The 14811-nt window shown below is 38.9% G+C and overlaps 1 protein-coding gene and 1 long non-coding RNA gene across 5 annotated transcripts in view; one reads left to right on the top strand and one right to left on the bottom strand.

Annotated features, from left to right (window-relative positions):
* The window catches only part of LOC116689191 (uncharacterized), a 15247-nt gene extending 3227 nt beyond the window's left edge, over positions 1–12020 (bottom strand). Inside the window, exons 1-2 of the long non-coding RNA XR_004331940.1 lie at positions 12010–12020; positions 8587–8589 (exon numbers count right to left, since the gene is read on the bottom strand). This is a non-coding gene — a long non-coding RNA (uncharacterized LOC116689191). The remainder of the gene's footprint in view (positions 1–8586; positions 8590–12009) is intronic.
* grid2 (glutamate receptor, ionotropic, delta 2) overlaps positions 1–14811 on the top strand; it is a 503599-nt gene that overhangs the window by 75542 nt on the left and 413246 nt on the right. For all 4 annotated transcript variants that reach the window (XR_004331939.1, XM_032515604.1, XM_032515605.1 and 1 more), the window contains exon 2: positions 1433–1588. Coding sequence is in view for 3 of the 4 variants with exons in the window: in XM_032515604.1 (XP_032371495.1) it covers positions 1433–1588 (156 nt within the window). In the remaining variant the exon portion in view is untranslated. The remainder of the gene's footprint in view (positions 1–1432; positions 1589–14811) is intronic.

The raw sequence follows: 14811 nt of genomic DNA, 5'->3' as shown, positions 1-14811 counted from the left end.
ACACACACACACACACACACACACACACACACACAGTATACAGTATACAGTATGAGGCTTATTTTCTGGTCAGTTAGTAAAGCTTTACTGCATTAGCTTACGCAGTAAGTGGCCCGATGGGTTCAGGGGATAAATGGGTTTAAATGAGAGGCTAAAAGAGAAGAAAGAGAGAAATAGAAAACACTTGGTTAATTGTGTGTAACAGAACAGACCAAAGCAATGATCAAATCACTACCAGCCAGTCAACGTCTCATCAACACTGCAGGTTGACAATTAATTTGATGACTAATTTATCGGGTAATACAGATACTGGCAATCACCAGTCTTTGTCCGTTTCGCTTTGTGCAGCAACTATTTTGGCTGAGTCAGTGTGCCCTTGAGCAGTATTTGACATTAGAATGAACAGTGATGTCGACCCATTTCTCCCTCACACCCTGTCTTTGTCAAGCTGGGGCCCAATTCAGGCGGTACATACATGCAATACAGCAATACATACGTCCACTGTCCGAGACTGAGCAACTCATAGTAAAACGGTTCCTCCAGTGTGGCAGAAAATGCAGCTTTCTTGTTTCTCAACTTTGGATAACACAACTGGTGGTGTGTCTTTTGCAGCCCTCAGAATCCCATTCACCATTTGGTCAGTTTTTTAAAGGTTTTTGACAGTTGTTGCTAGAAGGTTCTGGGTTTGAATCCAGGTCGTTCCGGGCCTTTCTTTGTGGAGTTTGTATGTTCTCCCCATGTTTGTGTGGGTTTCCTTTGGGTTCTCCGGTATCCTCCACCATCAAAAAACATGTGCTGGTTTCTCCAGTCAGTGTACTCAGATATAAGGTTGGTCCCTGGGCGCTGTAAATAGCTGCCCACTACTCCCTTGAGGGATGGGTTAAATGCAGAAAATGAATTTCACTACATGTAGTATATGTATGTGACAACAAAGTACATTTACCAGTGAAACATCCTCCGCAGGATGTAAGTAATTGGAACTGATTATACTGTATATTTTACTGTTTGATGTTGTCATGGTTATGTTATGATCTGGAAAATGTTGTCATTAAATAAATATTCCATACATGTTAAGTCAATGTTCATATTGTAAACTTGGAACCGGTCACAGTTAACCACATTGTTCTACACCTGGTCAGCTGTGTAGCAATTGCTTTGTGATGAAAAGTGTTTTAGTTTACAACATGTTGAGGAACTCTGTAAGGCATAATTAGGTTTAGGTCGCTGTGAAGCTGGACCATCTGGGACAGAGTTGGCGCTTGAGCCTGGCTCCAGGTTCTCTAAAGAACTCACCTTAGTGGACTGTATACGTCTCTATGTTCTAGCTTCTGTATCACCATATTGCTGTCTCTATCTTTTTTCCATTCAAAAAGTCCTCTTATACTGAGTTATAGTTTCTTCTTTTCACTTTTGCTTCCTTCCTTGTCAATAGGTGCCATCTTCGACGAGTCAGCACGGAAAGATGATGAGGTGTTTCGCCTTGCCGTGGCAGATCTCAATTTGAACAACGAAATCTTGGAGACAGAGAAGATCACCATCTCTGTGGAATTTGTTGATGGGAACAACCCCTTCCAGGCTGTGCAAGAAGGTAGGATGATAATACTATGTTGTCTTTGAGTTCTTCATGTGTGCATCAGCTTCAAAGTTCCTTTTTTTGTGTTGACATAAAAGTATGTTTGAAAAGAAGATATCAAATTGCTTCTGGGCATTGTTCCTTTTTGCTCCACTAATGTTCTGAGCCACTGTCAGACTGAAATGAAAACACTTGCTTCAACATTCATCCTTTCACTGCTTCCAAATTTCCCTTTTTCTGGAACAGGCAACACATCTTTTGGTTCAAATCTTGTTTAAGCAATTGAGTCATTTGATCAAAGGCAAATATAGGATGTATATATAAGTGTGTATAATACACAGTAGATCATAGATTTTTTGCAAAATTGATTAATTATCCTACTTTTGACATACTTCTAGAATCACATCAAGTGAAAATTGTGATACAAATTGAGTCAGCACCCATGTATCGTGAAATAATCAAATCGAGCCAAATGTTAATTGTCAGCACAGTGCTCTCTTGCAGTCCTGTCTCTCGTTTTTGTTGACCTGTACAATAAATTGAGAACATTGAGGCACAGGAAATTCATTCATGTAAAAACACAGCATCAAAACGTTGGCACAAAGTCAGTGTCTGTCTTTAATGTTCCGTAGATTTTTATGCATGACTTGCATGCCCTCTGAGGACACCTGCAGACACACAGTCAGCTGAGGACGGGGCACTTTTCTATTTATTTCCTCTTCCCTTTTTGTTTCAGTTTGTGTTCATGTCGAAAGCCATTTTATTTCATTTCCAAAATAATTTGGACAAGATATTGACTCTGGAATGTTGATATATTGTGGTTAAATATTAGATTCACTAGTCTACACAACTCATTTTCATCCGTGTGTACGTCTATTTGGATATGCATGCATGCCTGTCCAAGAGTTGCATAATGTAGCTGCTGATTCACAACCAAAACCAACTTTGGTTCTTGATTCTAAATTTAGCATTTCATTAAAAGAATCCTTTGGAACTAAACAATTTGAGGTCAGTAACCTTTTAGCTATTCTTTAGAAAAACAAAAAAAAAATGTATTTGATAAACTTATCTAACTAATTTATGAAAAGACCCTCTGGAGAAGAAGGGCATCATTAGACAATACTTGTGAGAAGCAGTTTTGTTACATGTACAGTATTTGATGAATGAGGTCTGCAGTAAAACAGAAACTTTACTGTGTTTTTCATTCACATTAACAGAAAAGTGAACACATTTACTACATAAATGTATGACATTTTTTAACCAGATTTAAAGTACATATCCACCATATCTCCCAATCGCTTTTGATGCATCAACATTATGCATTCACTCTGCTTTTTGTGGTTTAATCTTAATCTTATTAATAATTGATACATTTATTTACCAGTGAAACTAAGAGCATTGATTTTTTTGAGCCCAAGGATTTTGATGGAAAGATTTGATATAACTATTGATTTCACTGCCATATCCACAGACCAGTAGAGTATGTTAATAGGACAATATTTACATGTAGTAGAATTCAATGAGGCTACGTTATTTTGTTCTTAGTCTAGCTCCTACATGTTAGAGAGAGAGTTTAGTAGAAGGTTTGCAGGTGATTTTATCCTCAGCTAGGTAGTACTGATGCAAGATACTTGAGGAAAACGAGATTTGGCAAGTTGCATTGTTGAAGTTTTTTCCCAACATCTTATTCACACATTTTAGGGCAAGTCATATATAAACAGAACTACTGTAATGGTGCGTATAGCATCACAAAACAAAGGCACTGCAAAAGTAATATTTGTTTTTGTATATTATATTGTCAGCTTTTCATTTAAAGTTTTCAGTCATTAGAATGGCTTTATTTGTTGGTTTACTTGCACTTTACACAACTGTTGAGTTAGCAGTAGTCTTACTACCAACACTGTAATCTGTGTGCAGGTTAAATGCTGCATTACGGGAATTGCACCAACACGGGAATGTAATTAAAACTAGGCAGAAAGAGAGAGGATGAGTGTTGGGAGGCACTGTGCCATTACAGTCTGAGTGATCTGGTTTTCAGTGTGTGGAAACAACAACTAACAAACCACTAGTTATCCTCCTTCTCCCAACTCATACTGTAACATTGTTTTTAATTCAAAGTTCAAATATTAAGTGCTTTGAGAGCCTTCTTTGAGTTATTTCGGGGTGCAAAGGTTCTGGAGAAAGCTGAGAGCAATACAGGGGGGCTAAGCAATCAGCCCGATTTGAACGGGCACTGCACTAGTTGCACTTAATGCAAGAATTCTGGTGACACTTGCTAATCATATACCGTTCTTGCCTCGTTGTAGAATTGTCTTATTGACTAAAGATAAACCAAAACCAATGAATTTAAAGAGACAACATGAAAAATGTCAGAACTTATTATCCATTCAATGATTTAATTAACTGATAATCAAATACAAAGGCTCCATTATCAACACCCCAGCGCACACTGAAATAAACACACAATAGACACACACACACACACACACACACACACACACACACACACACACACACACACACCACACAAACACACACAACACACGCGCACACAAGTGTCACTTGCGTCTCACTATCTTTGTGGGGACCAGTCATTGACATAATGCACTCCCTAGCCCCTTACCCTAACCTTAACCATCAAACCTAAATGCCTACCCTTAACCCTCACCCCCACCCTAACCATAACCTAACTCTAACCCTAATCCTAAAATCAAGTCGTATTCCTCAAACAGCCCTTTAAAGTTGTGGGGACCAGCATCTTGTCCCCACAAAGCTGTCAGGACCCCATAAGTATACTGTATTCCCAGTTTTTGGTCCCCACAAATGTAGTTAAACCTAATACACACACACGCACACACACAAAATATTAGCCTTTCCTGAGAGATTGAAGGACAGGGTAGAGAGAATACATGTGAGTTTATTTGCATTTCCGGCATTAGGCTTCATGTCTATAGCAAACAATGGTGGCAGATCTGTAAGCATATCTATTTTTTGAAGACATTGGATCAGATGACCTTGTGTAGATGTAACATATGTACAGTATGTTTGCCTTGTTAAAGGTCTTTTCAGATCCAATGCTAATGTTCGCGCTGACCTTGGAGTGAAAGATTTGAATGCAAAAAATCGTCAACGGATACTCTGCATTGTTGTTTAATTTTTACGTTTTGTCTTCGATGTGAAATGGCCTAAGGCTGTGCTTTGATTTACAGTAAGTGCATTGCAATGTTGTTTGGTAGTCAGGCTAAATTCTTTGAAGTCCCATCCTGAGTAGTTCTATTATATGGGCCCTGTGTGCATGAAGGACTAACGCTGTTTGTTCCTTCCTTCTTTATTTTGAGGTCAGTGAGCAGCTTCTGTCTTTATTGTCTTATTAAGGATGGCAGCGTTGTGTGAAATAAAGACGAAAAGTGAGTAAAGAGTAATGTGACAACACTGCAGGAGGCAGCATACTGAGCCAACAGCATGTTTGTTAATTCTGCAGTATGAGTAGTTTTCTGTCCTGACATTTTTAGCCTTTCTTACATTATTGACTATTTTAAATTGTCCTTAGCCGAGATTATTGTTACGTCTTATTTTAAAATATTTTTTCTTTGCAGATTGTACACAATTGTTTTTTTTTCTTCTTTCTTTTCTTCCCTTCTTTTCTCCCCCCCCACCCCACATACCTGAGTGCTCTGGTCTATAACATGAGTGGTGAAGTCTACATGTTCAATTCAATTTTATTCATAGTATCAATTCATAACAAGAGTCATCTTGAGACACTTTACAGATAGTGTCAAGAAGTGCATGGAATGATGGACCCAAGTGCAGAGAGGAGGAGGCTAAAGTTGAGCTAAAGGGTTTGTTAAAATAAAAACGCAAAGTACAGACAAACAAAGGAAGTCCTGAGAGGGGCAGCCAAAAACTAAATCCAGGGTGCAAAAACCCAGGTTCAAAGGAACCAGAAACAAACCGCCACAGGGAGACACGACAATACAGAAACCATCCATCCATCTTCATCCGCTTATCCGGTATCAGGTCGCGGGGGGCCAGCTCCAACAGGGAACCCCAAACTTACCTTTCCCGAGCCACATCAACCAGCTCCAACTGGGGGATCCCGAGGCGTTCCAACGCCAGGTTGGAGATAAAATCCCTCTACCTAGTCCTGGGTCTTCCCCGAGGCCTCCTCCCAGCTGGACACTACAGTAATCAGGCTAAGAAATAAACACTGGAAAACAGACTAACATCCATAAAACAAGACACCAAACCACAACAGATATGGTAGGTCTAGACCACACTCTATAATTTACAAGAACCCAACAGTTCTTTTATTTCCCTCCAGAGCAAGCAACAAGTGCAACAGTGGCGATGTTACGGCCTTCTTTGTCTTGTCTGTCCTAATGTTGTTTAAAAAAGGGCCTTGTGATGTGATTTCTGCTGCAACCGAATTTCCCCACAAGGAAAATAACATAAACATACAAACATACATTCTTTTTCAGCTATCAGAACTTGGAGCAGCCAGGCGGGTTAGTTTCTCAAAAGCATACGGTATTGGCAGTACAGGATTTATTAAGGACAGATCAGATGCCACTTTTTGCTCGGGACTATTAATGTTCAATGACAAACTGGCCTTGCTTCTTTCATCCCTGACTGATTAAACTTCTGCAGACCGTCAAGTCCCTCGCTCTGTTGACTGGTCTGTCCAAATTTGTGGGAGGTACAATAAATACTTCCCCGTCTTCCTGTCCGCCTGGTACCGACCAGACTGCCTGACTCATTCCCCTGCCAGTCTGGCTGCCAGTCTTTCTGTTTGCCCACCTTTTTGTGTAGTTAGCTGGCAGATGAATTGATTGCCTATCTCTATCTGCCTGTCTATCTGTGTATTTGTCTCGCTAACTGGTAACCTGGCTGGCAAATCAATTGTCTTTGTCTCTGTCTCGGATGTGTTGCTTGGTGCCCTTTTTTGCAGAAACAATCAGTTTAAAAGATTTCAATATTTAAAAATGTCAAGGCTGGCAAGCTGTGCATTTTCTACATTAAGCAGATAATTAAACTTGAAAGGTCAGTGACACCGTTTCCTTTGTGTATGTTTGTCGAATTATATGAAGTAGTTATACATTATGAAATAATAACACATGTTACAGTTACCTTTCACTAGCTCAGATCCTGCTCGTGAGACATGAAATATACTGCAGAAAGTGTTGTCAGAAAAAATCTTATTGTCCTGGCACTTAAATGACACTGAACGGCATGTCCTCTCTAAGGACTGGATGTACGTACATGAAAGCTTATAGGGATAATTTGCATCTTGCCTTTGATTCAGTTTGTGCTGGCTAGCTACATGTAATTAGCACCAGATTTATAATGTAGTGTTCATTACGCACTCAGCACTTGAGACAGTCTCCTAGACACATTCTGTTTAAAATGACTAATTAAGTAACATTCTTCCAAAGAAATGTGGCCTTTAAAAATTTGCAGTACGTTACATGAGGGAGAGAGAGACAGAGAGAGAGAGAGAGAGAGAGAGAGAGAGAGAGAGAGCAGCAGGCCCAGCATAATCTCAGAGTGGAGTGTTATAGTTATATATAGTGGTATATTGGCTAAATGTTGGCTCAAAATAGCTCAGCTGCTAGCCATTGCGTTTATTGAATATCAAGTTCACATTTGTTGACACAAAGTCCTTCAACAACCTGTAGCAGATGTATAACTTAATGAAAGTCCAGTTTAACTAACACATGTGAAAAAGTTGAATCAATAACTAAGGATCGTCAAAAAATATTCTGTTTAGGTATTTATAACTAATCAGGGTTTTCCCTTGTTTGGCGAGGGAGAGATCACCAAAGCTAAAGCTAAATAGAGGAGGGGCTTGCCACTGAGACTTACCAATTTTAAGCCAGCCCTTCTTAAGTTAGTGAGCCTGAGCTGACGTTGCTAGGTCTGTCGTTGCTATTCTCCCCTTCACTTTAATCAGCAGGTAGCAAGCAAGGCACAGAGATTTGGATCGGGTCTTGTAAGAGTTGTAGCATTTATTTACTGACAGATACACTGTAAAGTGTAAACACTCTGGACTGCTACGCTCACAGCTATTACGTTACTGCTAGCTTAGTCTTGCATTGCCAGACCTAACTACACAGCACTATGGAGTAAGGTCTGGCTACTCCACACATACAGTCTGGCATTGGGAAAAAAAACTCTAAGAGTTTATGTTGACAATTAAAGGGACTTTCAAACAAAAAGATTATATCATATACAGTTATATATACATATATAAAGATATTACAGGATGAGTTAGATAATAATAGTTAATAATAATATAATATAATAAAATTTAATAATATAAAAAAAGGGATTTGTTGATGAACACCGTTATCTCAGATACAAACTGGTCATCATCATGCAGAGAGGGACATAAAATAACAAATAATCCTGTCTGGAAGGAATTCAAAAATGGAAAATTAAATATGAGATTCTTCAGGATTCCTCTTGTCATATCAAAATTTGGTGGTGCCTCGGATCAGTGCTGGAGGGCTCTGGCCTGGTGGGAGACAACACACACATATTATGGGACTGTCCAAAACTATCAAGATATTGAAAAAGATATATACAAAATGAAACAAAAACATGTTTGGAAGTAGAACTGCTATTAAAACCATCTTATTTTGTACTGGGATTACTACCAGAAGATGTGGAGGAGAATAGTCAGGCATCATTACTTAAAGTGCTTCTTCTAATTGCTAAAAAGTGGTCTTCTGGCTGAGGCCGCAGCCCCCCCCCCCACGGCAACACAATGGAGTGAAAAAGTTAAGGAGGTATACCATATGGAATGTATAGCCGCAAAATTACAACTAAAAACAGTAGCATTTCAGACTAAACGTTCTCCTAAGTGTTAGTGAAAAAACCCTTTACCACTATTGTACTGAAGAGAATCATAAAGAATGGCACTTCACAATCTCTAACAATGCGGACCATTGCGTCCGTGCGTGCATCAGCATCAGGAGTGTGTTAAGGGGCTTGGAATAAATCTCCCTCCCCACTTTCTTCCTCCGGTATGGTACTTAATTGTGGATCTGCTCCTGTCACTTATATTCACATTTCACTCCCTACACCCTATCCCCCCATCGCCATAGTAACCGGGATAGACATTAATTAGGGAACGGGTGTGGTTGAGTGTGTGTGTGTGTGTGTGTGTGTGTGTGTGTGTGTGTGTGTGTGTGCGTGCGTCCGTATGCATGTCAGTGTGTGCCCGTGCATGTCTCCATCGATTAAACCAATGACAATCACCTAATTGGATAACAGTCTATGGGAAGGTGGGGGCAAGGAAAAGCCGAACAGGAGGAGACCACAGGAGAGAGGGAATTCAATAGTTGTCTCAACTTATTTTTCATCTCAGCTTAGTCTTGACACACAGGGCACACCGCCCCATTTATTCACACACTGCCACACTCACAGATAAAATAAATGAAAAAACTCCCACCTTTGCTAGAAGGTGTGTAGACAGAAAACGTAATAGTCTTGACAGACCCCGTCAGCATTTATGACTACCTGTTCAATGGTTCTGTATTTTGTCATTTAAAGTGGGAGTCCCCATCAAAATGAGAAGCTGTTTAGTTTAGTTAGCTCTAAAGAAATAAGCCCAAGGATAGAATGCACGTGTATGACTAATAGAATATTATTAATTTAGTGATTATACCTGCAGACAGTGAAGACTGCTGCAAAATCCACCACAAAATGAAGGACAGAAATCTTCACTATTCATGGGGAAAATGTTCTTTTTCTTCTTTTTAAGAAATGTCAATGTGTCTTAGATACTATACCTTGCCAATTTTTTAAAATTGGTAGTGATTTGTCATAAAAATGCCAAACATTTGTTGGTACCAGCTTCTCAGAATTGAGGATTTGCTGCTTTTCTCTGTTTTACGTCATTGCAAATTGATTTTCTTTGGGTTTTGGCCCATTAGTCAAACAAATCAAGCAATGTTACAGACTAAATAAAATGATTAATCAAAAGATCATCAATTAATAAATTAATTGGTAATAAAAATAATTGTTGCTTGCAGCCCTAAAGCCTTAAACATTTGTAATGTTAATGGAACCTGAGAAGAATCAGCATTGTGTTTTGATGCTCAGTGACATACCATACACCAGAAGTGTACTGGTTACTGTTCTCTTCACTAATGTGTGTACTTATTATAATCCTAGAACTTTAGTTATTGCTCACAGTATTTGTGGTCACACTGGGCATGCATTGCGAGTGCTGCCTTTGTAGAATATAGATTCCTGTGATACTTCTTAGACAGCCTTCTGTGGTGGTAGTTAAGAAAAGGACAAGAGGCGTATTTGCAACAAAACAATAAGCCAAATCACAAATGCATGCTGCAGTCCAAATGTAGTTCCACCCAGGTACTGTATGTATATACAATCAAATGTATATTTTAGGAGCTTTTTTCCCAAACATATTTGCTCACAGTAATGTGCTACAAGAGATTGTGGTGGACATTCTTCAGTAGCGGTAAAGATTAGTTACGAGGGCTGCTAATGCAAAATTGGATGTGTATAAAAAATGATAAAAATGTCAAATTCTTAATTAAAGTTTCAATGGATTAAAGAGACTGGAAATATATTTAGGCGATGTGTCATCTTTTCAATTGATTCATTTTGACGGAGTGGAACTCGTGATTCACAGTAACGATGGCGTCTAGTTCTAAAGTCAGCATGAAGCAAATGCCTTAAGGGAGTGAGAAACACTTGACGCCATTTGTGTGATGAGAATAACTAAGTCAGACTTTGTCATATTGATGAGTACACTGTGATAATGTAAGAAAAAACAACAACCTTATTCTAAAAAGGGCAGCGTTTTTTCAAATTTAAATTAAACATACACCCCTCATTCTGACTGTCGTCTTTATCTTATTAGAATCTTTGTTCTCTCTCACTCTTTTTCCATCTGTTTTTTAATGATTTTCATTTAGAGTGCAAATAAATGAATGACTTGAGCTTTGTAATCAGGGCATTTGGAATTTTTCCTCAGAACCTCGCAATATTAGATGATCTCCCTAGTCATAAAACATTAATGTGCCTTTTAAAAGATTTGGAAGACCCCCGCCTCTGTTAGAGTCAAAGTCTGTAATCCAAACATAAAGTGTTAGTACCAGCAGAAAAGTCAAATCACTGGATGAGAAACATAAAGCACTAAACAGTATTGACATAGAATTAGATTGACTGCATAATGGAACAGCAGATCATGGAATTACATTTGGCATTTGAGTCTTGGATCTAACACCATTCTGTTTTCCTCTTTCACTATTGAGTGCTCCTAGTTAAAAAAATAAAAGACTTGTGATTCAAAGCTTTAAGCTACATTAAACACTGGGGGTCGGTAGAAGAACATTTCCAAAGTAATCCCACAGAAAATAATTTTTATAAAGTCGTTAAGGCTAATGTCAAAGCAATTGTCCAATAAACAACATGCACATCCCACTGGCCACCTGATGACAGTATTCCCTTCTTACTCTTTGAGAAGAAAGAGCGCATGTTTCTTTAGCTGGTCTTTAAATCTAGTCTTTAGTTTTTAACCTGCTTAGTTTAGATGTCTGCTGGTTCATGCTTTCATACACCTTAACATGGCTAAAAGCTGCACAGAGCTACATAGTGTTGATACTCAGGGGCTCAGCAGCACTAGGAGAGATTTACTTATCGACTAATGCTTAATGCAGCTTAACAAAAAACACGTAATTGTGAGTTTGCAACAATACATATTTACAACCTATTTATACTTGTCTGCATGTTAGGTGCAAATCATTCTCCAACAAGAGAAACATTTGATCAGATCTAGGGCTGGGCAATATATCGATGTTGTATTGATATCGCGATATGAGACTAGATATCGTCTTAGATTTTTGATATATTGTAATGTGGTAAGTGTTGTCTTTACCTGGTTTTACAGTAAAGTAATGTCATTTTCTGAACTTACCAGACTGTTCTAGCTGTTCTATTATTTAACTTTACCCTCTAAGTCATTACATCCTTTTTGGAGAATATTTATCAAAAATCTCATTGTGTAAATAACATTTTGTTAAAGCACCAATAGTCAACCATACAATATTGCAATGTCGACATCGAGGTATTTGGTCAAGGATATTGTGAAATTTGATTTTCTCTATATTGTCCAGCCCTAAATGCATCTATTATGCTAAACTAAATCCTTATTTGAAAAGTACAATTTTTTTCAACCCAGTCCCCATGTTGAATCTTTTGGCTATTTCATATATTTTTCATCAGCATTGTTTCATTTACTTTTGATTTACAACGATTCCGTGTCCTCCGGTGACATGACTCAGAGGACACATTCAAACTTGTTAACTCTGAGGATATAAAACTGGGCTGGACTGTTAACTGGATTTATCCTTACAATAAATTTGCTCAAGTGTGAAATGAATAAAGTCTTGTTTTTTTGCTACTTTTTGGTTAATTAGTGGAAGCTGTGTCTGCATGTGTTTCGGTGTTTACTCTCAAATTTGCAGTGCAGTTCAAAATATAGACTTCAAACATGGGGACACAAAATAAAACATCTGTCACATTTTTAGCTATATTGCAGCTTCTTCAGACTTTCCCAAAACAATCGGATTGGACTCTTATAGCTCCAGTGTAGTCCATGTTCTGACGTTTATTGGTGAGTCAACCGTTTTAAACATGAGGCCTTTTTCCTAAATTAAAACAACAGGCATTAGAAAATGGCTGCGAAAGAAAATAGTAGGTATGTGGCTTTGTCTTGACAGCATTTAAATCGTCATCTGTGGTGTTCCAATACACTAAGTTTGTTTGCATACTGCCTTTGTCTGCCAATCAACGTCATTCACGTCATTCAAACACATCTGCGCCATATCTGTATACTGACCTCAGGTTATTGCCTTTATATAATAAAGCAACGCAATCATCTTTAAGGTCACTGAGCTTTCCTTTCTTTCTGCTTCTTAACTCTCCACATTTTCCCCATAAAGCAGACTTACGCAGAAATAAGCTGCCATGGAAACCGGGGCCACAATTCATTTAGCCTTGTGCCCCATTCTCTTTCCTTGCCTTCCTCTTCCATGTTTATGTCAGTCCTCCTCATCTCTATGTGTGCACGCTGTCTGATGTGAATGCACATAACAGTCTCGTTAGCTGCCATAGAGACCAAAGACATCTCATTTTCTAAGGTCGTTCTATCACTGTTCCAGCCTGGAAGCCCTCCTTCTGCTGCCATTCTCTCTTCATTTGCCCATTTATCTAACTGCCTAACTAACAACTGTACACACACACACACGCACAGAGATCCACTAATACTGAGCACACAGTGGCTTTCTTGATGCATTGACATTCCCCTGCTCATTTTTCTCCACTCGATGTATCCTTCCTCCTCTCCGCAGTGGTATGCAGATGATAAACTCTGTTGTTTTGCATTGCCTTCCATTTTTCCCCATTTCTCTTTCCCACCTCATCTTTACAGCTCTCAATCTTTGTCTTTAACCTCCGTACTAAATGGGAGTGGGGTGGGGGTGGTGGTGAGAGGGTCATATCCATGGCAACACTCACATTTTACAAGAGGCAATATGATGCTATTTTCTTTGTGCGTGTGTGTATGTGAGATGGGGTCCTGCAGCTGACAGCTGGGTACAAACCAGATCCTGATCCAACCAGACTTCTGGAGCTTCGAAGTGTGTGTGTGTGTGTGTGTTTGCGTGTGTGTGTGTGTGTGTGTGTGTGTGTGTGTGTGTGTGTGTTTGTGTGTGTGTGGCTGGTGGTAGGCCTGTTGATTGGTTTATAGATATAACGTGTCATTGGAATAGAAATCAAAAGTGCATCTTTATTGAAATGTTTCCTTCCTCTCCCTACTGAGCATTGACCAGTGCACACTCACTCTGCCTCTCTCTCTCTCTCTTTCTGTCTTTGTGTCAGTCTGTATGGCTGCTTGACAGCTAGCTTCCTCTCTCTGAACACACAAAGACAGTCCTTCACTGCAGATTGAAAAAGATCAATGTAAAATTATTTTTTGTAGTGTGTTGTTCTTCTCTTTTATAGCAGCACTGTCATTCAACTGAAAACCACAGACTCTTTTGCCCTTAAGACTCCACATGAAATATGAACTTTAAATTCACATTTAAAAAGTATTGGACCAGGTGAGAAAACCCATTGACCTCCTGGAGTGAGCACTCTTTCTCTCCTCCCCTCAATACACAGCACAGACAATAAACTAGCATGAAAAAATGTTGATGCCTGGATATGAATAAACCCACATTGTATGTCTGATTACATTTTATACCTTTTTTACCTGCATAAGTAAAGCCACAACAGCCCCTGACATTGCTCTCATATGTCACTGTTTCCCCTCCTTGCTAAACACAATCTACTCAAATACATAAGACACTAACAACGTGTCTGTTTGTAACTCTGACAGAATTGCTTTTATTTCACTAGTTGTACATGGTTGCATTATTTAAGTAATGCTGACATCAGTTTTAATATTATTGCAACATTTAGCAATACAACAAATAGATTTCCCTGTTCTCATGGTGATCTGTACTACCACTGTACACTCTGCTGTGTGACTGTAACAGCACGATGACAGCTTTACATTAAATTGTCTAGTTTCTGGATACACAAAACAGTAAACTTTGTTTTAAGAATTTTGTGGTATATTTGAAATCTGCTTGGTAGCCTGTCCCTTTTTATTTAAAGTGTTTCCATTTGACTGCATATCCAGCATACTTCATTACAGCATCATGGCTCAGTGCTGTATTTCACACTGTGCACGAGCCAGAGATGCACACACAGAGAGTAAAGTAGAATCAAATAACTTTATTCACTGGAGGATAAAAATTGAAAGAAACTCGCCCCCAAGAGCATTTGGCTTAGCAAAGTGCTATTTGACCAATGGACAAAAAACTCAATACAGCACAGATATACAGTCAGTGCCAATGCACACACATGAACACACATACACACAATGCAAGTAGAAAGCTACCCCCCACTAATGCCTGTGTTTTATTAGAATCATAAAACACACAGACAGATACCAGCCAAAGGAACTTGATTTGATGCTTTTTGGATATAAAGTGCTCTCTTGTGGTTTCCCTGCTTTTATTCAGTGTAATTGAATTCAAGGTTCTATTGGCGTGAGAGCTGACTGTATTACCACAATCCAGAATTATACAAATAACGTTTTATACTATGAATTTTGCCAGTTACACACAGACACACACACACACACACACACACACACA

Source organism: Etheostoma spectabile, chromosome 5 (genome assembly GCF_008692095.1).
Source record: "Etheostoma spectabile isolate EspeVRDwgs_2016 chromosome 5, UIUC_Espe_1.0, whole genome shotgun sequence".
Classification (NCBI taxonomy): Eukaryota; Metazoa; Chordata; class Actinopteri; order Perciformes; family Percidae; genus Etheostoma; species Etheostoma spectabile.
This window is presented reverse-complemented; position numbering and strand designations above follow the sequence as displayed.